The sequence below is a fragment of the Passer domesticus genome, chromosome 11, assembly GCF_036417665.1.
Source record: "Passer domesticus isolate bPasDom1 chromosome 11, bPasDom1.hap1, whole genome shotgun sequence".
NCBI lineage: Eukaryota > Metazoa > Chordata > Aves > Passeriformes > Passeridae > Passer > Passer domesticus.
In genome coordinates, this window is record NC_087484.1 from 31,671,712 (window position 1) to 31,691,888 (window position 20,177).

A 20,177-nucleotide genomic window follows, 5' to 3' on the forward strand; every position below is an offset into this window, starting at 1 on the left:
AGTTTTGAGATTTGCTGATCACTCATACTGAGTGCCGCATTTCTTCCACCGATTACCACAGGCCTCAACCCACTACTTTTATCCCAGCAAGTACAGTGAGACAAGAGCACTCCTTTAGATCCAGTGCATTGAATTCAGCAAAGCCTCCCCAGCCACTCCCAGCTGAGATGTTCAGGAATCAAAGGAGGAAGCTCCACCATGATTTCATTGGCAGTAATGGGCACACGCCTCTGGAAGTGCTGCCAGCTGAGCCAGGGGCTGGGCCTGGGGGGGACTCCTGTGCCCCCATTGCCCTCTCAGGGCAAATGCCGTGCCTGCAACACCAAGGAAATGTAATGAACACTGCCTTGGGGATTTCATAGAGACAGAAAGGCAAAATGGAGCAAACTTTGGTTTAATGATAAAAACAGATTGTGTCTCAACAAAGACAAAATGTGAAAAGTTGAAGCATAGAAACACCAAACCTGTTACATTTATTGCTAAATCTAACACTACTGATACATCTTGAATAATACTTATATATCTTAGCTAATAAACAGAGAGATTACTATCATGTAAACTAATAGAAGAATAAACAATCCTAAAAACTTGAAAAACAATCTTATTTCTATCTATCCTCTTGACGCCTAACTCTTGCTAGCCTGGGGCAAATGCAGGGCTAATTTGGCCTTTTCTTCTTGGGGAGAGGCTGTGCATCCTTGCGTGGGCGATGTCTTCTTCTGTGCTTGTTCCTCTCCTTGATTGTTTCAAACTCCCTGGAAGACAGGAAACAAACCATCCGTTGTTAACTTCATACACACCATTAAGCCAAGCGCCGAGATCTCCCTTTTTGGATGAATTTCCATCTTTTCAGGCTGTGACACATTTGTAAAGTGATCAGCACCATGAGTCTCATCTTTCTGGTTTCAACTCTTTGAAATGTCTTCCTCCTTTTGCTTCATCGTAGGTTTAATTGGATCAGCAGCATCAAAGCAAGCTTTGATGCATGTGTTCCTGCTTGTACGAACTGTGTCTTGTTGGGGCATGGCAAGGTTTCACTGGGATGCTGGGTTTGAACGAAGCTGTTTGGGTTTCAAGTGGGCTGTAAGCTTGAGCAGGGCTGCCAGGGGCGATCCTGCAAGTGGCCTCAGCTTGCCCTGTGGTGCCTTTGGAAAGGGTCAGCGTGCTTTAGGCCAAAGGGGCAGCTGGGAGCAGAAGGAGGAGGAGCTTGCGCACCGTTGGCACTGCCCGCACGGAAAGGGGCCTCCCGCCGGCTGGGGCGGCTGGCGCGGTTGGCAGCAGGGACACTCCGCGCTGCCAGCCCGCTTGCGGCTTCTCTTCCCTGTCTCCCCAGTCTCCTTTCTGGGAGGGCTTTTCCTCCTCTTCCGTTTGCCCGCAGTCTGGGAATCAAAGAATCCTTATCAGTGCTTCCTTCCTCTCAGAAAGCTGGAATTCACAGCATCCACCCCAAAAATCTATTGGCCTAAGCAAATTCTTCCAAACCCCGAAGAGCTGAGAAAAGGGCTGGATATGGCAGGGGGCTGCGGCAGGCTGCCAACCATGGAGGTTGGAGGAAAATACTCCCCTTTACCACAGTTCTAAGGGGGTGGGATAAATACGTGGCTATCCATAGTTCTACATGTCTGATTTCTACCTCTCTGCCTAACATCTATTTATCTCTGGTTTTCCTCCCCACATGTCTAGGGCATGGCTTTTACATTCAATCACACTAGTGAAGACACATGATTACCTATATTCAGCTACCCAAAATGATCTCTCTCTCTCCCTCTCTCTGTCTCTCTCTGTGAAGCAAATTGTTCTTTGCTGGTAAGGAAAGTATTAAAGGTGCCATGGCACCGGCAGCTCCTTCTTGGGGATACGCTGGGGTGCTACAAAAGATCTCTAAAATTTGGCAGCATCTCCATGAAGGCAGCCCAGATGGCTGATGTTAGCAAGCAGTGGGGAATGAAAGGTCTGATTGGAATCTGAGGGTGCCAGCCCTTGAGAAACTGATTTGTAGAGAGTCAAAGCCCATTTTGGTGGTGGTGCTGCTGCTTTGTTGGGTCAAAGTTGTGCTCCAGAATTCCGTATTTTAGGGTAGCAGCACAAGAAAGCCCCGGGCAGCACCTGCTGCGCCTCTCCCAGTGCGTGGGACCAAGGGAGCCAGGCAAAGCGGTGTCTGGCGTGGCTTGCCAGCAGGGCTTGTGCCCTTCTGCCCGTTTCTTGACCCTGCTGGCATGTCTGGATTTTCTTCCCACTCACCTGAGCAAGAGTGCTGCTGGCAAGTTTCTGCTCTTTTTTCCAGCAGTAGTAGTATTCCACACACTGTGCCACGGTCTTACTCGGGATCTGTTGTGAAGAGAAAAAGAAGGAATCTGAAACAGCCGTCCTGTAGGGTGCATTGGAGAACAACGAGATTACAGAGTAAAGTAGGAATTAAAGTCACGGAGAAAATTGAGGAGGGTGTAAAATGAAATCAATATGCAGGAGTCAGAGAGGCATTATGCAATGTAATAAACTGAGTTTTATGCTACGTGGTAACACATATAATGCACAGATCAACACCAAGTCCCTCTAGCAGAGTTCTTCTTTGCCCCGTTCACTGCAGTTATCCCAGCACAAGGTGTTGTGGAAGCAGCAGCACACCTGGGAGACAAGTTTAACAGAACAGAGCTTTGTCTTCCAAAACAGCCTGGAGAGAAGGGCTGCAGAGGCCGGATCACCATTTTCACGCAGGCCTTCCATGTCCTGTTCTGTGACTGCTTTAACAGTTTTGGTACTTGAGAAAAGAGGGACATAGGTGCAGTATTTGGTACCACAATAGTCAACTTGTCCTTCTGATGATCTGCCAAGGTGAGGAATGTCCTGTGGCTTTACCTGCTTCTGGATGAGATGGAAATCCTTGCCGTAGGTGTGGAAAGCCTTTTGGAAGGCCTCCTTCTCCTCAGGTGTCCATCTATCAGAGCCTGGCAAGAAAAAGCAGCAGCTGAATTGATCCCTCTAGCCACTTGAAGCAGATCCCACTGGCTGCCGAAAGCAAGCTGGCTCCAGCCGTCATTCACGTGTGTGCATGTCTGCTCCCTCAGAAGGTGATGAAGACGAGAGCAGGCATTCCCCAGGGAAAAAAGCATGGAAAACGAGTCAAGCTGAAGGAGTCGATGCTGGTGCTTTCCCTGCCCCCAGAGAAGGCGAGATCGTGTGCTGGTTTAAAGCACAACTAATTGAAGCAGAAATGCTTGACACGGCCATTAAGGGCACGGCAGCATGTGTCAGTGAAGGAAGAAGCTGGGCTTAGGTTACCTGCGTAATGATAATCAGCCAAGGGATGGCCTTGAGCTGTTGAAGGCCCCCCCGAGAGCAACATCTCCAGAGCCTCCTGCAAGATGCAAAGGAAAAAGGCTTGAGCTGCCCCACAACACAAAAAAGGAGCCAAACCCCACCCATGCTGCCCTTCAGCCGCTTTGCGTCTTCAGCTGAGGATTCAGGCCACTGGATCTCATATGGGTCAAAGATTGTGCTTTGCTCCCAGTCCCTCATTTTTGCTGCCCGGCCCTTGGCTCCTGCTCCCAAGGGTAGCATTTTCCTTTCCAACTCCATGATTTTGCTCCTCCTGCACCCTGAATTGCCTCAGCTGACTGCGGCTTCTGGGAATTGCCCCTCAAAATGTCTTAGAGAACACAGATCTCCAGGAGGTTTTCAAGGCAGCAGGCTGCAGGACCCTGCGGCGCTGCCTCCAGGAGAGATCTTGTCCCTGCTGGAGCCATTTGGGCTCAGCCCTGCCGCAGCTGGACGAGACACAGCAGGCAGCGAGTGCTCTGCTGCTTGTGAACTCCCTTCTTCAAGGAGCAGCCAGGAAAGGCTGTCCCGCTGCCCGGGCCTTATCAATTCCCTGCCCACTCTTGCCCGCGCCCAAACAGCCGCTTCCTACCGGAACGCTGCCGCGAGCCTGGTGCAGGCAGTGCAGGGCGAGCTCCAGCTGAGCTGCTGCCCCGGGAAGGCCACGGGAGCTGGCCATGTCCAACAGTTCTCTGACTGCAAGCACAACAAAAACCCACCCAAAGTCAGCCTTGAGCCAACAAAGGGGAAGGCTTGCCATACAAGGCAGAAGGAAAGCACAAGAGCTAAAGCCTGCAGCTTGGAGAGCACGAAAAGGAGAGCAAAGCAAGGGGCAGCTGAAGCAAGGGCCCACCTAGTGCTGCCTCTCCCTTCCATGCAGCTTTTGGCATAAGGAGTGGGGGCCAATCTCCCCTCTTCCAGTGGCAGATGCCCCTGACCCATTTGGAGAGCAGCACAGTTGCTCTTTTTCCTGCTCTGCTGCAAAAGCAGAGCATTCTCCTTGCCCCTACCACTTCCACAAGGGAAGATGGGCATGACAAGGAGAGAAGCAGAGCCTGCCAAAAGCTGCCATTTTACCCAAAAACCAGCATTTTACATGCCTGACTATCTCAGGAGTGGAAGGAAAGCTAGACAGCTACCTCTGTCCGGTTTATCCAGGTCAGGGTCGTCTTCCTCCAAGGGCTTCCAGACCAGGGTTGCAGGCTCTTCAGCCTCACTTGGCGGCCCGGTCTGCAGCTCGGGGAGCTCGGCCTGAAAGTCACTGCCAACATTGATGTGTCTAGAGGAAGAAGGAGTAGGACGTAAGAAAGGCAAGTGGTCAAGAGACACCTGGCGTGCAGCCACGGCCTTGGACCAATCCCACCCTGACTCTGAAAGAGCAGCTGTCCTGCTCGCTGTCCCTCAAGTTTGCTGTCCTTTAACCCTAGGCCAAAACTCACGGCTCAGTGTGGGCTCTCACTTTCCTTTTCATTGTGCCTCTCCTTTCCACCTGAAAGAGATCAAAACAACGCTCCAGATAAAACTCATTCTGCCAAGATGTGTCGGTAGCCTGCTTCTCATCCTCACCACTGAAAACCCCAAGCTCCTCTGTCCCAGCTCCCCTCCATTAGGTGTCATTGCTGTGTTTTTCACTTGGAATTTCTGAGGCAGGTCCCTCTAGCAGTCTGCAGCTTCCTGAAGAAGGAAAGCTGAAGGGCAGGCACTAGAGTGCCTTGAGTCTTGGGGCCAGTGAGAAGAGCCAAGAGGATGCATGGAAGATGCACTACTGCAGGCTTGGGTTGGATGGAAGGAAAAGGTTCTTCAGCCAGAGGGGGCTTGGGCACTGGAACTGCCTCCCCAGGGAAGGGCTTCCAGCACCAAGGCTGAGAGAGCTCCAAAAGTCTTTGGACACTGCTCTTGGGCACAGGCTGGGTTTCTTAAGGCTGTCCTGAGCAGACCCAGGTGCTGGGCTCCATGATCTTTGGGAGTCCCTTCCAGCCCAGAAAATGCTGTGATACTGTGATTGTGTTCCTGAGAAGCACCAATCAAGAGGACATTTCACAGCTGCCTCTGACCGTGAGGCAGAGCCAGCCCTACACACATTGAACAACACAGACAAATCTATAGCAATATCTCTCTGGAAAAGAGATGCAAGGCAGGTGGAAAAAAATCAAAAAAGCTATGAAAATAGAATATTGTTCCAGTGTCTGTAAGTGATGTAAGTATGTGAGTACATAAGAATTGCTACAACCAGATCATTTCTGAGGATGAAAGCCAGTACTGCAGACAAGCCCAGCAAACTGCTTCCATGCTCTGATGGGCAGGCATCCCAGAGGAGAAGTCCCATCCTTCTGGTTTTTGAAGCTTTGCAGGAGGTGTGACCAGAGTGAGGGTGTAACAGGATTAGTGGACACTGAACCCCTGACCTCCCCCGGAATGACCAATTGGCTTTGGGGTTACCACAACGTAAATGGGTGCTAAGAACTTCTAATCAGGTGATCAGTGGACGAGAATCTACAAGTGCACTGTGACAGCTCCCTACATCCTCTATGGAAAGGTCTGTATTTCCCCTGGAGGCAGCATTATTCCTGGAGAAGTTGCAGCCTGCTTTCATGTGCAACCTCGTCTGGGGAAAGTGACCACACACCATGTCTGTGGTGGTTGGTGGCAGAGCCAGCTGGAGCCTCCTGCCGTTCTGTGAGTGCTTTGGGGGCCCACGGGGATTTTCTTACCTTGCACAGTGCCAAAGTGCTGTGGGGATGCCTGGCGGCAGACGAGGAGATGAGGATGTCGCTGCAGAGGCCAGCTATGGCGCTGAGTGCAGAAGGTGGCTGCTGAGGGACAGCCAGGAGCAGATGCTGCAGCTGCTGCTCCAGTGCTGCTCCACCAGTGTTCCACCAACGGCCGCAGGAGCAGCAGACAAGGGCAGTTGCTATGGGCACAGCCCAACATTCCATGCAGAACCCCAGGGGAACCATGGGACAGAAACAGGGATAGGCCACCTTTGCCCCTTCTACTTCTTCTGCTGAGAGTTTGCTCTGAGGAGCTCCCCATTGGGGCTTTTCTCCTCAGCCCTCTGGACGGGGAAAAGCAGAGCAGGGACAGCTCTGGCTCTCCTCTGTGCTTCTCTGTAAGGTGCCTGCAGCTGAACAGGCAGAGGAGGCTGGCTCTGTCCAAGGGCCCATTCCACATTTCCTGCACTGCAGAACCACAAGGACTCCTGCCGCTGCCTCTCCTCTGGCTCTGAGAGGAGCTAGAGCTTGCAAATCGTTCCATGCAGAACCAAGTGCAGAGCTTTCTCTCCAAGTGGCGGCATTCATCCTGCCCCCTTTCTCAATTGTCTGGTGCCCAATAATGTCACTTGATGTTTTCCCTCCTTTGGCCTGCTGAGCTGGTCTCTCACCTCAACACCACATCCCAGAAACTTGGAGAATCGGGATGTTTCTCAGGGGAGCTGATGGGGACACACACACTGGGGCAGTGCACCAGCATTGCTGTAGTCAACAGGTCATGCAGAATTTCTAGGTCTCTCTTCCAGCTCCCTTGAAGAAGGGAGAATGTTCATCTCTACTACTCTGGCATTCCTCTAAGGAAGGAACACCAAGAGAATTTCTTTTCCACACTAATGACCTTCAGCTTTGTTTGAATACTTAGGTGCCAGATATGGCAAAACCCAGCCACTTGTACTGCTTCCCTGCCTAAGGTTTAAGCAAAAGCAAATCTTGCTTCCTTCCCAGCCTGCATGTTACACCTACGCCAGCCACCAGCTGGGAAAACACCTGGAACAAGGCCCACTGCAAGGCAGATACTTTGTAGGCTCCAGACCCGCCTGCACTGGCTCCAGCAGGCAAGGGCAAGCTTTGGTCACTTCCCAGAAGCAGCCTGGCCTTTCCCCCCTGCCTCGCCCCCCGCCATCCTCCACAGCCCCTGCTGCCAAAGCCTTGCTAGGCAGAGCCATTTGCTGGGATCGGTAAAAGAGTGACTTGGATTCTTCTTTGGCGCAAATACCAAAGCTGTGAGAAGGGAGAGGATCAGGTTCACAGCTGCTCTGCTTTAGCTGAGGACATTACTGGAGGCTCAGAGCCTGGTCCTTTAAAGAGAAACTGATCTGAACTCCCTGGTGTCTTTGTGGTGCATGTGGATGTTTCTTTTCTAGAATCAGAGAGGTTAGAAAAGTCCTCCAAGGTGCTCAAGTCCATCTGTCCCCCAAAACGAAACAAAGTTATGTTGCTGGGCAACCAAAAGGCCTCAACCCACTACTTTTATCCCAGCAAGTACAGTGAGACAAGAGCACTCCTTTAGATCCAGTGCATTGAATTCAGCAAAGCCTCCCCAGCCACTCCCAGCTGAGATGTTCAGGAATCAAAGGAGGAAGCTCCACCATGATTTCATTGGCAGTAATGGGGACACGCCTCTGGAAGTGCTGCCAGCTGAGCCAGGGGCTGGGCCTGGGGGGGACTCATGTGCCCACATTGCCCTCTCAGGGCAAATGTCGTGTTTCCAACACCAAGGAAATGTAACGAACACTGCCTCAGGGATTTCATACAGACAAAAAGGCAAAATGGAACAAACTTTGGTTTAATGATAAAGACAGATCATGTCTCAACAAAGACAAAATGAGAAAGGATGGAGCATAGTGAACACGTAACCTCTTACATGTAATGATAAATAACATACTATTAATCTACTAGTAATTTAACACAACTTATCATCTAATAGTACTAATACATCTTTTATATTATTAATGTATCTGAACTAATTAATTGAGAAGTTCCTACCACGTAAATTTAATGGACGAATAAAGAATCCTAAAATCTTAAAAAGCTATCTTATTTCTTTCTAATCCTCTTGAGCCTAACTCTTGCTAGTCCTGGACAAGTGCAGGGCTAATTTGGCCTTTTCTTCTTGGGGAGAGGCTGTGCATCCTTGCGTGGGTGATGTCTTCTCCCACGCAAGGATGCTTGTTCCTCTCCTTGATGGTTTCAAACTCCCTGGAAGACAGGAAACAAACCATCCATTGTTAACTTCATACACACCATGAAGCCAGGCGCCGAGATCTCACTTTTTGGATGAATTTCCGTCTTTTCAGGCTGTGACATCTTTGTAAAGTGATCAGCACTGTGAGTCTGATCTTTCTGGTTGCAATTGCTTGAAATGTCTTCCTCCTTTTGCTTCATCGTAGGTTTAATTGGATCAGCAGCACCAAAGCAAGCTTTGATGCATGTGTTCCTGCTTGTACGAACTGTGTCTTGTTGGGGCATGGCAAGGTTTCACTGGGAATGCTGGGTTTGAACGAAGCTGTTTGGGTTTCAAGTGGGCTGTAAGCTTGAGCAGGGCTGCCAGGGGCGATCCTGCAAGTGGCCTCAGCTTGCCCTGTGGTGCCTTTGGAAAGGGTCAGCGTGCTTTAGGCCAAAGGGGCAGCTGGGAGCAGAAGGAGGAGGAGCTTGCGCACCGTTGGCACTGCCCGCACGGAAAGGGGCCTCCCGCCGGCTGGGGCGGCTGGCGCGGTTGGCAGCAGGGACACTCCGCGCTGCCAGCCCGCTTGCGGCTTCTCTTCCCTGTCTCCCCAGTCTCCTTTCTGGGAGGGCTTTTCCTCCTCTTCCGTTTGCCCGCAGTCTGGGAATCAAAGAATCCTTATCAGTGCTTCCTTCCTCTCAGAAAGCTGGAATTCGCAGTGTCCACCCCAAATGTCTATTGGCCTAAGCAAATTCTTCCAAACCCCGAAGAGCTGAGAAAAGGGCTGGATATGGCAGGGGGCTGCAGCAGGCTGCCAACGATGGAGGTTGGAGGAAAATACTCCCCTTTACCACAGCTCTAAGGGGGTGGGATAAATACGTGGCTATCTCTAGTTCCTCATGTCTTATTTCTACCTCTCTGCCTAACATCTATTTATCTCTGGTTTTCCTCCCCACATGTCTAGGGCATGGCTTTGACATTCAGTCAAACTAGTGAAGACACATGATTACCCATTTTCTGCTACCCAAAATAATCTCTCTCTCTCTGTCTCTCTCTGTGAAGCAAATTGCTCTTTGCTGGTAAGGAAAGTATTAAAGGTGCCATAGCACCGGCAGCTCCTTCTTGGGATACGCTGTGGTGCTACAAAAGATCTCTAAAATTTGGCAGCATCTCCATGAAGGCGGCCCAGATGGCTGATGTTAGCAAGCAGTGGGGAATGAAAGGTCTGATTGGAATCTGAGGGTGCCAGCCCTTGAGAAACTGATTTGTAGAGAGTCAAAGCCCATTTTGGTGGTGGTGCTGCTGCTTTGTTGGGTCAACGTTCTGCTCCAGAATTCCATATTTTAGGCTAGCAGCATAACGAAGCCTTGGGCAGCATCTGCTGCACCTTTCCCAGTACATGGGACTGTGATTGGTGTTACCAGTCACAGCTAGAAGATCTGCCTTCTGATTCCCCAGTGGGAGACAAGCCAAACCAACTTGCAGAGCAAGCCAAATAATTGTTGATTAGACACTTCTTTTAGCATGGAGTGTTCTGCCCTTTTAGCTGTCCTGGTTATATAGGCCAAATCAGTTACTAGATTAAAAGGTTGTTGTAATTTTTTAAATGCTCTGACATCAGCAGCCAACTCAGGAATTTGGGGGGTTCCTTCAATGACTTGAACATCCTACTCCCACTTCTGAGTGTTTGGATCCTTCCAAGTGATAACCGATTTGTGTGATTTTCCAGAGCGATCTGTAAAAACTGTGAGGGCTTTAAGAGGAACCTTACCTTTTAGAGAATTTGGGACTAGATGGAATGTTTCTTTTAGTAGCTTGTGTTTTGGATAATGAATAGAGACTTGTCCGGGATAGCTGTCTAAATCAAACTGAAGGTATCCATTTGTCTGTAATAGCGATTCTAATTTGTGTAGTTGAAATGCTGGATAAATGTATGTTGGGTCACACGCTGCAGGGGTTCGGAGGTGGTTCCTGTCTTTAATGATTAACTGAGCTAAAAGCTCTTGAGGGATTGTAATAGTTTTTTTGGTGTGGCAAAAATACCCATTCTACAATTAACAATTTTTCTGTAGAAGACGGGTCCCACTGAAAAAGCAGTGCCTGGAAATGTGGGGATTTACCAAGACTAGCAAACTGGGAGGTTAGAGAGCAGTCAGCGCGGTGTGCTTTTCGAGATGAGATAGCAGGTGCTACCTTTCGCAGCGCGTCGTGGGCATCTGGAGTTAAGATGCGCTGGGAAGTCAGGTCATGGCTCCCCTTCAGTAGGCTGAACAAAGGGCACAGCTCTTCTCTCGTGAGTCCAAGCAGTGGTCGGATCCAGGTGATGGAGCCACACAACTGTTGTATGTCCCTTAGCATTTGAGCCTTATCTTTGATGGAGATATTTTGGGGAATAATGGCTCACCCGCTGATAAGGAATCCAAGGTACTTCCACAGGGAGGTCTACTGGGTTTTTCAGGAGCAATATCAAAACCTGCATCTTCAACTGCTGTCACAGTCTTTCTGATCACTGGGTTAAGGTAAGTCTTTTCTTGGGAGCAAATTAAAATGTCGTCCATATAATGCCGAAATATAGCTTCAGGGAAGGCTTTCCTGATTGGAGATAGAATCCCAGCCACAAACATTTGACATAAAACAGGGGAAGTTTTCATTCCCTGTGGCAATGTGACCTAATGATATCTTTTAAAGGGTTCTTGACAGTTGATTGGTATCGAAAATGCGAATTTGGGAGTGCGGGACAGAGAGGGATGTTGAATAAACAGTCTTTGATATCAAGGATTGTGAGCTGCCAGTCCCTGGGAAGTACAGAAGGTGAGGGGAGCCCTGGTTGCAAGGAGCCCATGTCTTCTAAAACATAATTTACTTTCCAAAAGTCTTGTAATAACCTCCATCTGTCTTTGCCAGGTTTTTTATAAAAAGACATGGGTCAGGAGCTAGTTGATGGTACAATGTGTCCTTTTAATAATTGTTCCTGTACTGGGGCATGGAGCACTTCTAATTTGTCATTTGGAAGGCCCAATGATCCACCCACACAGGATCATACCCACAGGGAGGGATCATACCTTTTCCCACAGATGGACAACAGCCATATTGAGTGGTTTAGTTTTCATTTCTTTTTAATTCCCAAAGTTTCATTTTTTTCAACATTGTAATACAGCATCTCTATTCAAATCATTATACTCACCTTGGTTAATTAAATATTTATTAATTTATTTTGCCCCCATAATATCAGACAAAAGCATAGGACAAAAGCATAGGAAGAACAACAAGCAATTACAGAAATACAGTATCTTCCCTGAAAATCCCTTGGAAACCATGTTAAAACAATGGGAAGAACATCAACTTACTAAAGATAAAGACCCACAGCTCAAGATTGTGCATTGCATGTTAGAATGGCCAAAGAAGAAATTAAAACAAGGTCTTCGCTGGCTGAAGCATGGGTCTACCAGGATGTGGATTTGCGAAGTACTTTACAATTACGCCCAAAATAAATTAAATGCAGACTGGAATTGCAGTATGTGGAGGTCTGGTTTAAATATTGGAACAGCGAAAAGGAAGTAGAAACAGATAAACCAAATTCTCTCTGTAATGATCAATGATAAAGACACAACGAGGAAAACCAATCAACCAAGGTGGGACTCATTAAATTTCCTCCCCCCTACTGCACCTCCCAACGAACCAGCTGCAACTGCAGCTGAGTCATTGGAGGCTTCAATGAGTCATGTAACTGAGAGGGCTGAAGAAATTGAAAGTAGCAGTGGGACATCAGAAGAAACGTATATTCTATCATTCTCCTCCAGGCAAATTACAAATTCAGCCATGCAGGAAGTTCCATCCAATCAAGAAGGTCCAGCCTTCTTCACTTGAAGGAGAACCCTGGTAGTACAAAAGTGTTCCTCCTGCTCCAGCAGTAAAGATAAAACAAAGGTGGCATCCCTCAGAGAGGTCCCAATGGAGGGTGCACAAGGTGGAATAGGATATGTAAATGCACCCCTCACCTCTTCAGAAGTGAGGCATTTTAAAAAGGAAATGGAGATATTATTCAGTGACCCAGTAGGTATGTCAGAAAAAGTTTACCAGTTCTTAGGCTCTAGGATTTACCCTAGGGGAAAATGAAATTCAATAATGCAAACCCTTTTCTCTCCAGAGAAGAGAAAAGTTATTTAGACTGCAGGGATCAATATATTGGACAGAGAACATAATTTAGGAACAACTGGAGAGAAGAAATTACCATTAACAGATCCAGAATGGAACCCTAACTCAGATGAGGGAAGAAAAAGTATAGCAGAATACAGAACCCGAATTGTAAGGGGAATAAAAGAGGCAGTCCCCAGAGTTAATAACATGAAGAAAGCCTTTGGTAGCAAACAATAAAAACATGAGAGCCCAACTGACTGTATAACTCGCTTAAATAATAACATCCAATTATATTTAGAAAGAGATTTAGGTAGTGAAGGAGGAAAGACAATGTTCTAGGTCCACTTTGGGTTACATTCTTGGCCTGACATAAAACAGAAATTAGAGAAATTAGATGGATGGCCAGAAAGAAGTTTAGATGAGTTATTAGCTGAAGCACAGTAAGTTTATGCCAGGTGAAATGAAGAGAAAATGAAGACTAAAGCTAAGATGATGGCTGCTGTCCAAATTCCTAAACCAATTAGGCAGGATGGGGAGAATATTCAATTGAAGAAACCTATTTGCTTTTATTGTAAGAAAGAAGACCATATGCAATCCTGCTGTTTTAAGACATTGAGGGACTTAAGAGATTCTCCAAGTGGAGAATCAACCCTCAGAGAACTGAGGGGGTCAGGGGCTCTTCTTCTTGGGGCACAAAAACCATCTTCAAGAGCCCTTGATAAAATCAAGGATAGGACCCCTAGAACAATTAATGGAATTTTTAGTAGACACAGGAGCAGAGACAACTTGTTTAACTGAAAAACCAAATGCATGTGCCATAAGCAAAGACACTTTCAATATTTGTGCTGCTAAAGGGGAATCCTTCCCCATTCCCATCATTAAGAATGTCACTATAAAGGGTAATGGACTAACCAGAAAGGGAGATTTGTTTTTCTACCTCCAGCAGGTAACAACTTACTTGGCCAGGATCTCCAGATACCTTTGAAAGTTGGAGTAGTTCCACAAGAAGGAAGGATGAAGGTCATTTTGTTTACTTTATCCACACAAGATGAAAACTGATTAATCCTACAGTGTAAGCCCAACCAGGTAACTGGGATAAAATGAACATTACACCCATTGTAATTAATCTCCTTCCAGATATTAAACCAGCAAAAGTACCCTGGCACCCCCTTACAAAGACCAAAAGGTATTGGCTAAAACCCATAATAACTGAACTGTGACATTATAATATACTAGAGCCATGTACTTCCCCATACAACACCCCATTCTTGCTATTAAAAAGCCTGACAATAGCTACAGGCTAGTTCAAGACCTACGTGAAGTACATAAAAGAGTGCAAGCTGTGTGCTCATTAGTACAAAACCCTTACACCTTGTTAAGTTACCACCTACACACTCTTGGTTCTCAGTAACCGACCTGAAGGATGCATTTTGGTCATGCCCTGTAGATTCTCCTTCTAGACACCTGTTTGCTTCCACCTGGGAAGATCCAGACACTGGAAGGAAACAGCAGCTCACCTGGACCTGGTGACTGCAAGGGTACATGGAGTCTCCCACACTCTTCGGTCAAGCCTTGGAGAGCCTGTTCATTCCCTTTTCTCCACCCTCAGGAATACAAGTAACACAGTATGTAGATGACATACTACTCTCCAGAGAGCAAGAATCCACTGTAAAATTAGGCACCATTCAGTTACTGAACCTTCTAGGAGAGAATGGACTAATAGTATCTAAATCCAAATTACAATTTGTTAAACCAAAGTAAAATATTTCGGACATGTAATTGGTCATGGTACCAGAAAATTGAGTACTGAAAGGATAGAAGGGATTTTAAATTTACAACCTCCCCAAACAAAGAGCGAGGTTAGACAATTATTAGGCTTAATGAGGTACTGTAGAATATGGATTGATGAATACACACAAAGTGTCACAATTTTATATGAAAAATTAACTACATCAGAACCTATTAATTGGACCCAAGAGGATAATAAAAACTTAGAAAATTTAAAGCAAAAGATGATTCAGACCCCAGTTCTCTTTCTTCCTTCACTAGAAGAAGATTTTCACCACTATATTAACATAGAGAAAGGAATTCCTTATGAGGTCTTGGCCCAAGAGTGGTCAGGAATCCATAAACCTGTAGCCTACTTGTCCATATTGTTGGTCCCTGTGTCCCAAGGATGGCAAACATGCATCCAACCAATCACTGCAGCAGCCATCCTAGTAACAGCCAGCCAAAAACTTACATTTGAGAGAAATCTGACAGAATACATACCACACTCCACCCAAACCATTCTTAAACAACGAGCAGCCGAATGGCTAACAGACTCTCATATTATACAATATGGGAGCACCCTCATCCATTCCACAACTGTAACCCTGAAAACAACCACCCACACCAATCCTGCACAGTTCCTATGTGGAATTCCCCAAAAACAAGATCTCGTGCACAACTGCAGAGTTTTTATAAACCTGCAAACAAAAATTCAAGAAGACCTCCTAGAGAGCCCATTAGATGAAGGAGAAATCCTGTTCATCGACGGATCATCTAGAGTAGTAAATGGAAAGAGGTGCTCTGGATACTCCATCAGAGATGGAAAAGAACTGTACAGGTTAGAAAAGGAAAACTACCACCTTCCTGGTCTACCCAGGTATGTGAATTAGATGCTTTGGAAAAAGCATTGCACAGACTAGACAGAGCTATTGGAACCATTTATACGGACTCTAAATATGCATATGGAGTAGTCCACACGTTTGGGAAAAGCTGGGCTGAAAGAGGGTTTCCCACATCTAAGGCCAAAGACATTTTACACAAAGAACTTATATTAAAAATTTTAGAGGCACTTAAGTTACCGAAAGAAATTGCAATGGTACGTGTTCCAGGTCATCAAAAGGGAACTCTGGAGAAACCAGAGGAAACATCCTAGCAGACCATGCTGCAAAGGAGGCTGCTTTTGAGGGGGAATTAAAGGTATACAGATTTTATCCAAAAGACACACCCGAGAGTACACCAGACAACACCCTTCCTATCCCTATTTTTAAAGACAATGAAAAACAGAAACTCATATCACTAGCTGGAAAGGAAGATTCTGAGGGATGGTGGCATCTTCCTGATGGCCATTAAATGTTAAATAAAGAGCTCACTCGAGAAATTTTACAGAACCTCCACCAATCCACACACTGGGGATCTAAAGCTTTAGCAGATCACTTTCTTCAGAATTTTGGATGTCGGGGAATTGATTAATTAGCTAATCAAATTACCATAGGTTGTATAATTTGCCAAAAAGTCAATAGAAAATTAACGAGGAGAACGAGACCTGGAAGAATTGAAATTGCAATTAGACCCTTCCAAAGTATTCAAATTGATTTCACAGAAATGCCCCATGCCCAAAGATGGAAGTATTTCTTACTGATTGTAGATCACCTTACCAATGGGGTTGAAGCATTTCCACTGTTAATGCCACTGCTCAAACAGTAAGTAAGGTAATCCTAGAAGAGATAGTCCCAAGATATGGAATTATAAATAACATTGATTCAGACCAAGGTACCCATTTTACATCATTAGTATTGCAGCAGTTGGCTCAACAATTAGGAATAACTTGGAAATTACATACCCCTGGCACCCTCAAAGTTTGGGAGGGGTAGAACGCATGAATCAGACTATTAGAACAACCTGGACCAAACTGATGTTAGAAATGAAGTGGACTTGGATAAAATGCCTACCCCTTGCCCTTCTCAGAATCCAGAGCTAACCCAGAGCTGACTTAGGTTGTTCCCCATATGAAATGTTATACAGGCTTCCCTATTTAGCCACCCCGCATCAAGTAACTGCCAAAGAGTGAGGAAATATAAATGTGCAAAGGGATATTCAAATGATTGCCCAGAATCTAAAAGACTTAAAGCAGAGAGGTCTTGTACCCCAGAACATTCCTTTAGACTTCTATTTACATAAGATATGCCCCAGAGAGTAGGTACTTATTAAATGCTGGAAGGAACAATCCCTGACTCCATCAGGGGAAGGTCCTTTTCAAGTTCAACTGACCACAGAGACAGCCATCCGAGCACAGGAAAAAGGGTGCACTTCCGTCAGCCGAGTAAAAGGTCCAGTAACACCACCGCAAGATAACGAGAAACCTCCATGAACTACTCTCTACAACAGTCCTCCCCGGTGTTATTCCTGAAATTATTATATCAATTGTTATTCTCTCACTGTTTTACAGTAGAGAATCTAATGGTTATTGTACTTACTATTTAACAAGTTATTATGAATTTTCAATTCCATTTCTCCACCAGTGAAGAGTATCATTTCCCTGAGAAATGACCTTTCCTCTCCAATAACTATGTCTTTTTTTTTTTTTTTTTTTTTTTAAATTTCCTTAGGAGAAACAACATGAATAGAACCAAGGCCAGTTCCAGGTAGGACTTTCCTGCATTTAGGTCCCTTCCTGCATCCAGGTACACTCCCATGAAAACCAAGGGGTCTGAACCCAGTAGGAAAACCAGAGAGGTTGAATGGTCTGCACCACCTATCAAAGAGTACCACAGCACTTCAATCTTCCCATTGACCCCTGAGCGAGGGAAGGGAAGGTGCGCCCTACTCCTCATACTCTCCCTCTGGATCCTGTAGATCCCCCTTGTCAGAGCCTGCATCTGCTGCCACCAATGCTAACATACAGTGTACCTGACCAAAGGAAACTCCTACCTCATAAAACACTCATTCCAGGCACATTCTTATGTAAATCCCTTTTGTTATAATATGATGACACTGAGTAGATACTGACAATCGGACAAAAACCAATGGATTGGTAGAAATATTGGAAATGCAAACCAGAAAAGGAATGGAGAGTGTCCTGATCAAGAGATTTGGCTATATGTCAAATTTAATTATATAACGAAAAAGAAGGATTTGTTAAAAAGGAAAACTTATGATGTTGATTTGATTCGAGAAATTGTAATAACTGAAAGGGGGAAACAAAAGGGGGACAATCCATTAGCTACCGATAAAAACTTATTTACTGTTTTAGCAGAACAAATTAGTAAAAATCAAAATATAACCAATTGTTGGGTTTGTGGAGGCACCTTCAAATCAGAAGCCTGGCCTCAGCAAGGAGTCAGTATTGGACCCCTCAAATGACTTAAACTAAATTATTTCCCCTCCCAAACTCCAAGAGATCAAGACAATTGGCTATTGAGGGACACAGTTCTTGGAGAAGAATATATCTGGAGAAAAGGAAAAAGATACACTGAGGAAGTTGGAGAAACTACCTGTAAAAGATATTTACTAACTGAGGATCACAAGACGTGGTGGATACTGAACGAACCAGATACCTTTTGGTCAAAGAAGAAAATCAGAAACAAGAACTGCATATTACATCCCAATGAACAACTTTATCAGTGCTGGGACCCTAAAAGTCAGCCTTTATTCAGTATTACCCCAAGTTTCTAAGTATTGGACCTCCACTTTTATCACGCTTTCACATTTTTGGGAGGCCCCCCAAGGTTTATACTGGAATTGTGGGCAAAGAGCATATTCTAAACTCCCTTCTCACTGGTGTGGCAATTGTACCTTAGGAGCAATACGACCTAGCCCCTTTCTACTATCAGAAGCAGCTGGAAACCAGCTCGGAGTTCCCCTAGATGATAAATTAAAGAGACAAAAAAGATGTGAAATAGGGGGAATGTAACAATGGGGTGAGGAAGAGTGGCCACCAGAGAGAATTTTAGAAACTTACGGACCTGCCACTTGGGCTCAGGATGGGAGCTGGGGCTATCAAACTCCCATTTACATGCTAAATCACATTACTGGACTACAAGCCCTGATTCACGTCATATCTAATCAGGCCAAGAGTGCAATTGATTTTTTCAACGCCCAACAGAAGCAAATGAAAACAGCTGTATATCAAAACTCTTTAGCCCTAGATTATTTATTAGCCAAAGAGCGTGGAATATGCGGCAATTTCAACACATCAGACTATTGTCTGCATATTGATGACCATGGTGAAACTATTACTAAAATTACCCAAAACATCAGAAAGCTTACACATGTTCCAGTCCAGTTTTCACCTGATTAGTGGAAAAATATGTTCTCTAGGGAGTGGTAGAAGAAAGCCTTAATTATTTTTCGAGTTTCCTTAGTTAGCCTTCTCTTTCTCCCATGCTTAATCCCATGTTTCATTCATCTAATTACCTCAGTAGTACAAAGCATGTTCGCTAGTCAAAATCTTCAAACGAGCCAACATTCTATGCCTACTGTCAAGAAAATCATAAATCTCAATCCAATCAAAACAGATAGGAAAACGGGTAAAAAGGCCCAGCAAGTTTAGATTAATTTTAAACAATTAAACACTATCAACAAAGAACTTTTACATTTATGTAAATGCAAAAGCCAATTACTAACATAAGAGAAAGAGGGAGGAACTGTCATTTATAAAATCCCTTACATGGCTTTTGCATTTGTGACTGGTTTATATTTGTAACTGTTAATTAGCTTTTGCATTTATAACTGTTTAAAGTTACTAGTTTGATCAAGTAAAAGTGTTCAAATTAATGAAGTAAATAATATAAAATCATTATCAAGTTATACTAGCTATTCAGTAGATCCCAACTGAATGTTTAACAGTCCTGTTAAAATAGGTAGCAAAATAAGAACTATATTATTTTTATAATCCTTTGTTCTTAACCTAATTACATTATTTGTAAATTTAATTATCTCTTTTTAGTAGCCTTATACTTTCAAAGTTCCCAGTGCAGTTTCCTCTCACTAACAGCATGCAGCATTTTACAGACAATTTCTAGCCCACTCCAGGTTGAACTGGTAACTTGATGCCATAGCAATGGTGCATACTAATGAGAGAGCTTCCCATCAAAAACCTCAGAGATATCATCCCACCCCAGTGACAGCACACTCTGGGAAAGAAGATCTTACCCCATCATCTACTAGCACCAATCACCTGAGACTATGGGGGCAGGACTGCAAGTACAGACTGAGGGGACCGAGAACATCAAAGGGGCAGCCTGGCCTGAAGAGCTGTCTTTGCTGTCTTTTACTGTTCCTGGGACTGTGACTTAGCTACAGCAGGGGACCCCACACTGCAGATTTCAGTCAATATCTCTTTTTAGAGACCTTATTCCAGATTTGAGGGCAGACTAAGTGCATTCACTGCAATGCCCTCGGGTTCTTGCCTTGGGGCCAGACGCCAGTTCAGCTAGAGGTTTCCTCAATCCTTGGGCCTGGGACTTTATCCTTTTTTCTTTCTTTCCTTTCTTCTTTTTCCTTACCTCCCTTTTTGTTTTTCCCCTTTAAATAAACACCCTATTTTTGTTCAAATCGCCAAAGCTGTATCTTTTTACCACATTCAGTAAATTTTCAGACTTCATGCCAGCTCCTCGGAGCAAAGCATGAAGATTACTCCACCAAGGCAAGTATGTGTAGTACTCCCTTGTGTTGGCATCAGTTCCCATGGCAGAACATGCCTTCCCACTGGACACTCACCTGCACCTGAGCCTGTGGAGAAGCCCGGCTCCCTCCCCCTCTGCCCACAGCAACACAGACACTCCCAACCTTTCCCAAGAGCTGCAACACAACCACAGGCACAGCAGCATCCCCAGCAGTGACACCACTGCTCTGCTCCATTCTGCCCTGCTCTGCTCCTCTAGTCACAGCTGCAAGCCTGTATCTCCACAAGAGGCTGTGGCCTGGAGGCGAGGAAGGAAAAAGATCTTTGCTCACAAACAAACTGTGCCACAAACCCCATCCATGGGTCTTCCCACATAGCAGAAACACTTGACCATTCA

General features: G+C 45.6%; 1 protein-coding gene and 1 long non-coding RNA gene across 6 annotated transcripts; one reads left to right on the forward strand and one right to left on the reverse strand.

The window, feature by feature from the left end:
• Positions 1-378: 378 nt before the first annotated feature.
• Positions 379-6,227, reverse strand: LOC135278275 (zinc finger protein 541-like). Its single transcript, XM_064384829.1, has 8 exons — positions 6,027-6,227; positions 4,755-4,804; positions 4,455-4,594; positions 3,908-4,011; positions 3,280-3,355; positions 2,857-2,945; positions 2,242-2,328; positions 379-755 (listed from the first exon to the last, which is right to left on the reverse strand). Exons 2-8 carry the CDS (start codon positions 4,784-4,786, stop codon positions 747-749), a joined length of 537 nt encoding a protein of 178 aa, XP_064240899.1. The 5' UTR covers positions 4,787-4,804; positions 6,027-6,227; the 3' UTR covers positions 379-746.
• A 2,623-nt stretch (positions 6,228-8,850) lies between these two features.
• On the forward strand, positions 8,851-19,718 carry LOC135278276 (uncharacterized). Of its 5 annotated transcripts, none has more exons than XR_010345820.1 (4): positions 8,851-11,882; positions 12,051-13,473; positions 13,835-15,354; positions 16,764-19,718. It is a non-coding gene; the product is annotated as an uncharacterized LOC135278276 (long non-coding RNA). The 5 variants fall into 5 exon arrangements; XR_010345821.1 differs by having other exon boundaries at positions 8,853-13,473; positions 13,835-14,012; positions 15,267-15,354; XR_010345817.1 differs by having other exon boundaries at positions 8,851-13,473.
• The last annotated feature ends 459 nt before the right edge of the window (positions 19,719-20,177 follow it).

Bases quoted from the DNA above. Each gene is read 5' to 3' on its own strand.
- LOC135278275 (XM_064384829.1), bottom strand. From the start codon at position 4,786: ATGAAAAGGAAAGTGAGAGCCCACACTGAGCC. The intron at 4,012-4,454 runs GTAGCTGTCTAG...TTGTGCTTGCAG, and splicing joins CCTGGATAAACCGGACAGAG to TCAGAGAACTGTTGGACATG. The intron at 2,946-3,279 runs GTAACCTAAGCC...TTTTCTTGCCAG, and splicing joins GGCTGATTATCATTACGCAG to GCTCTGATAGATGGACACCT.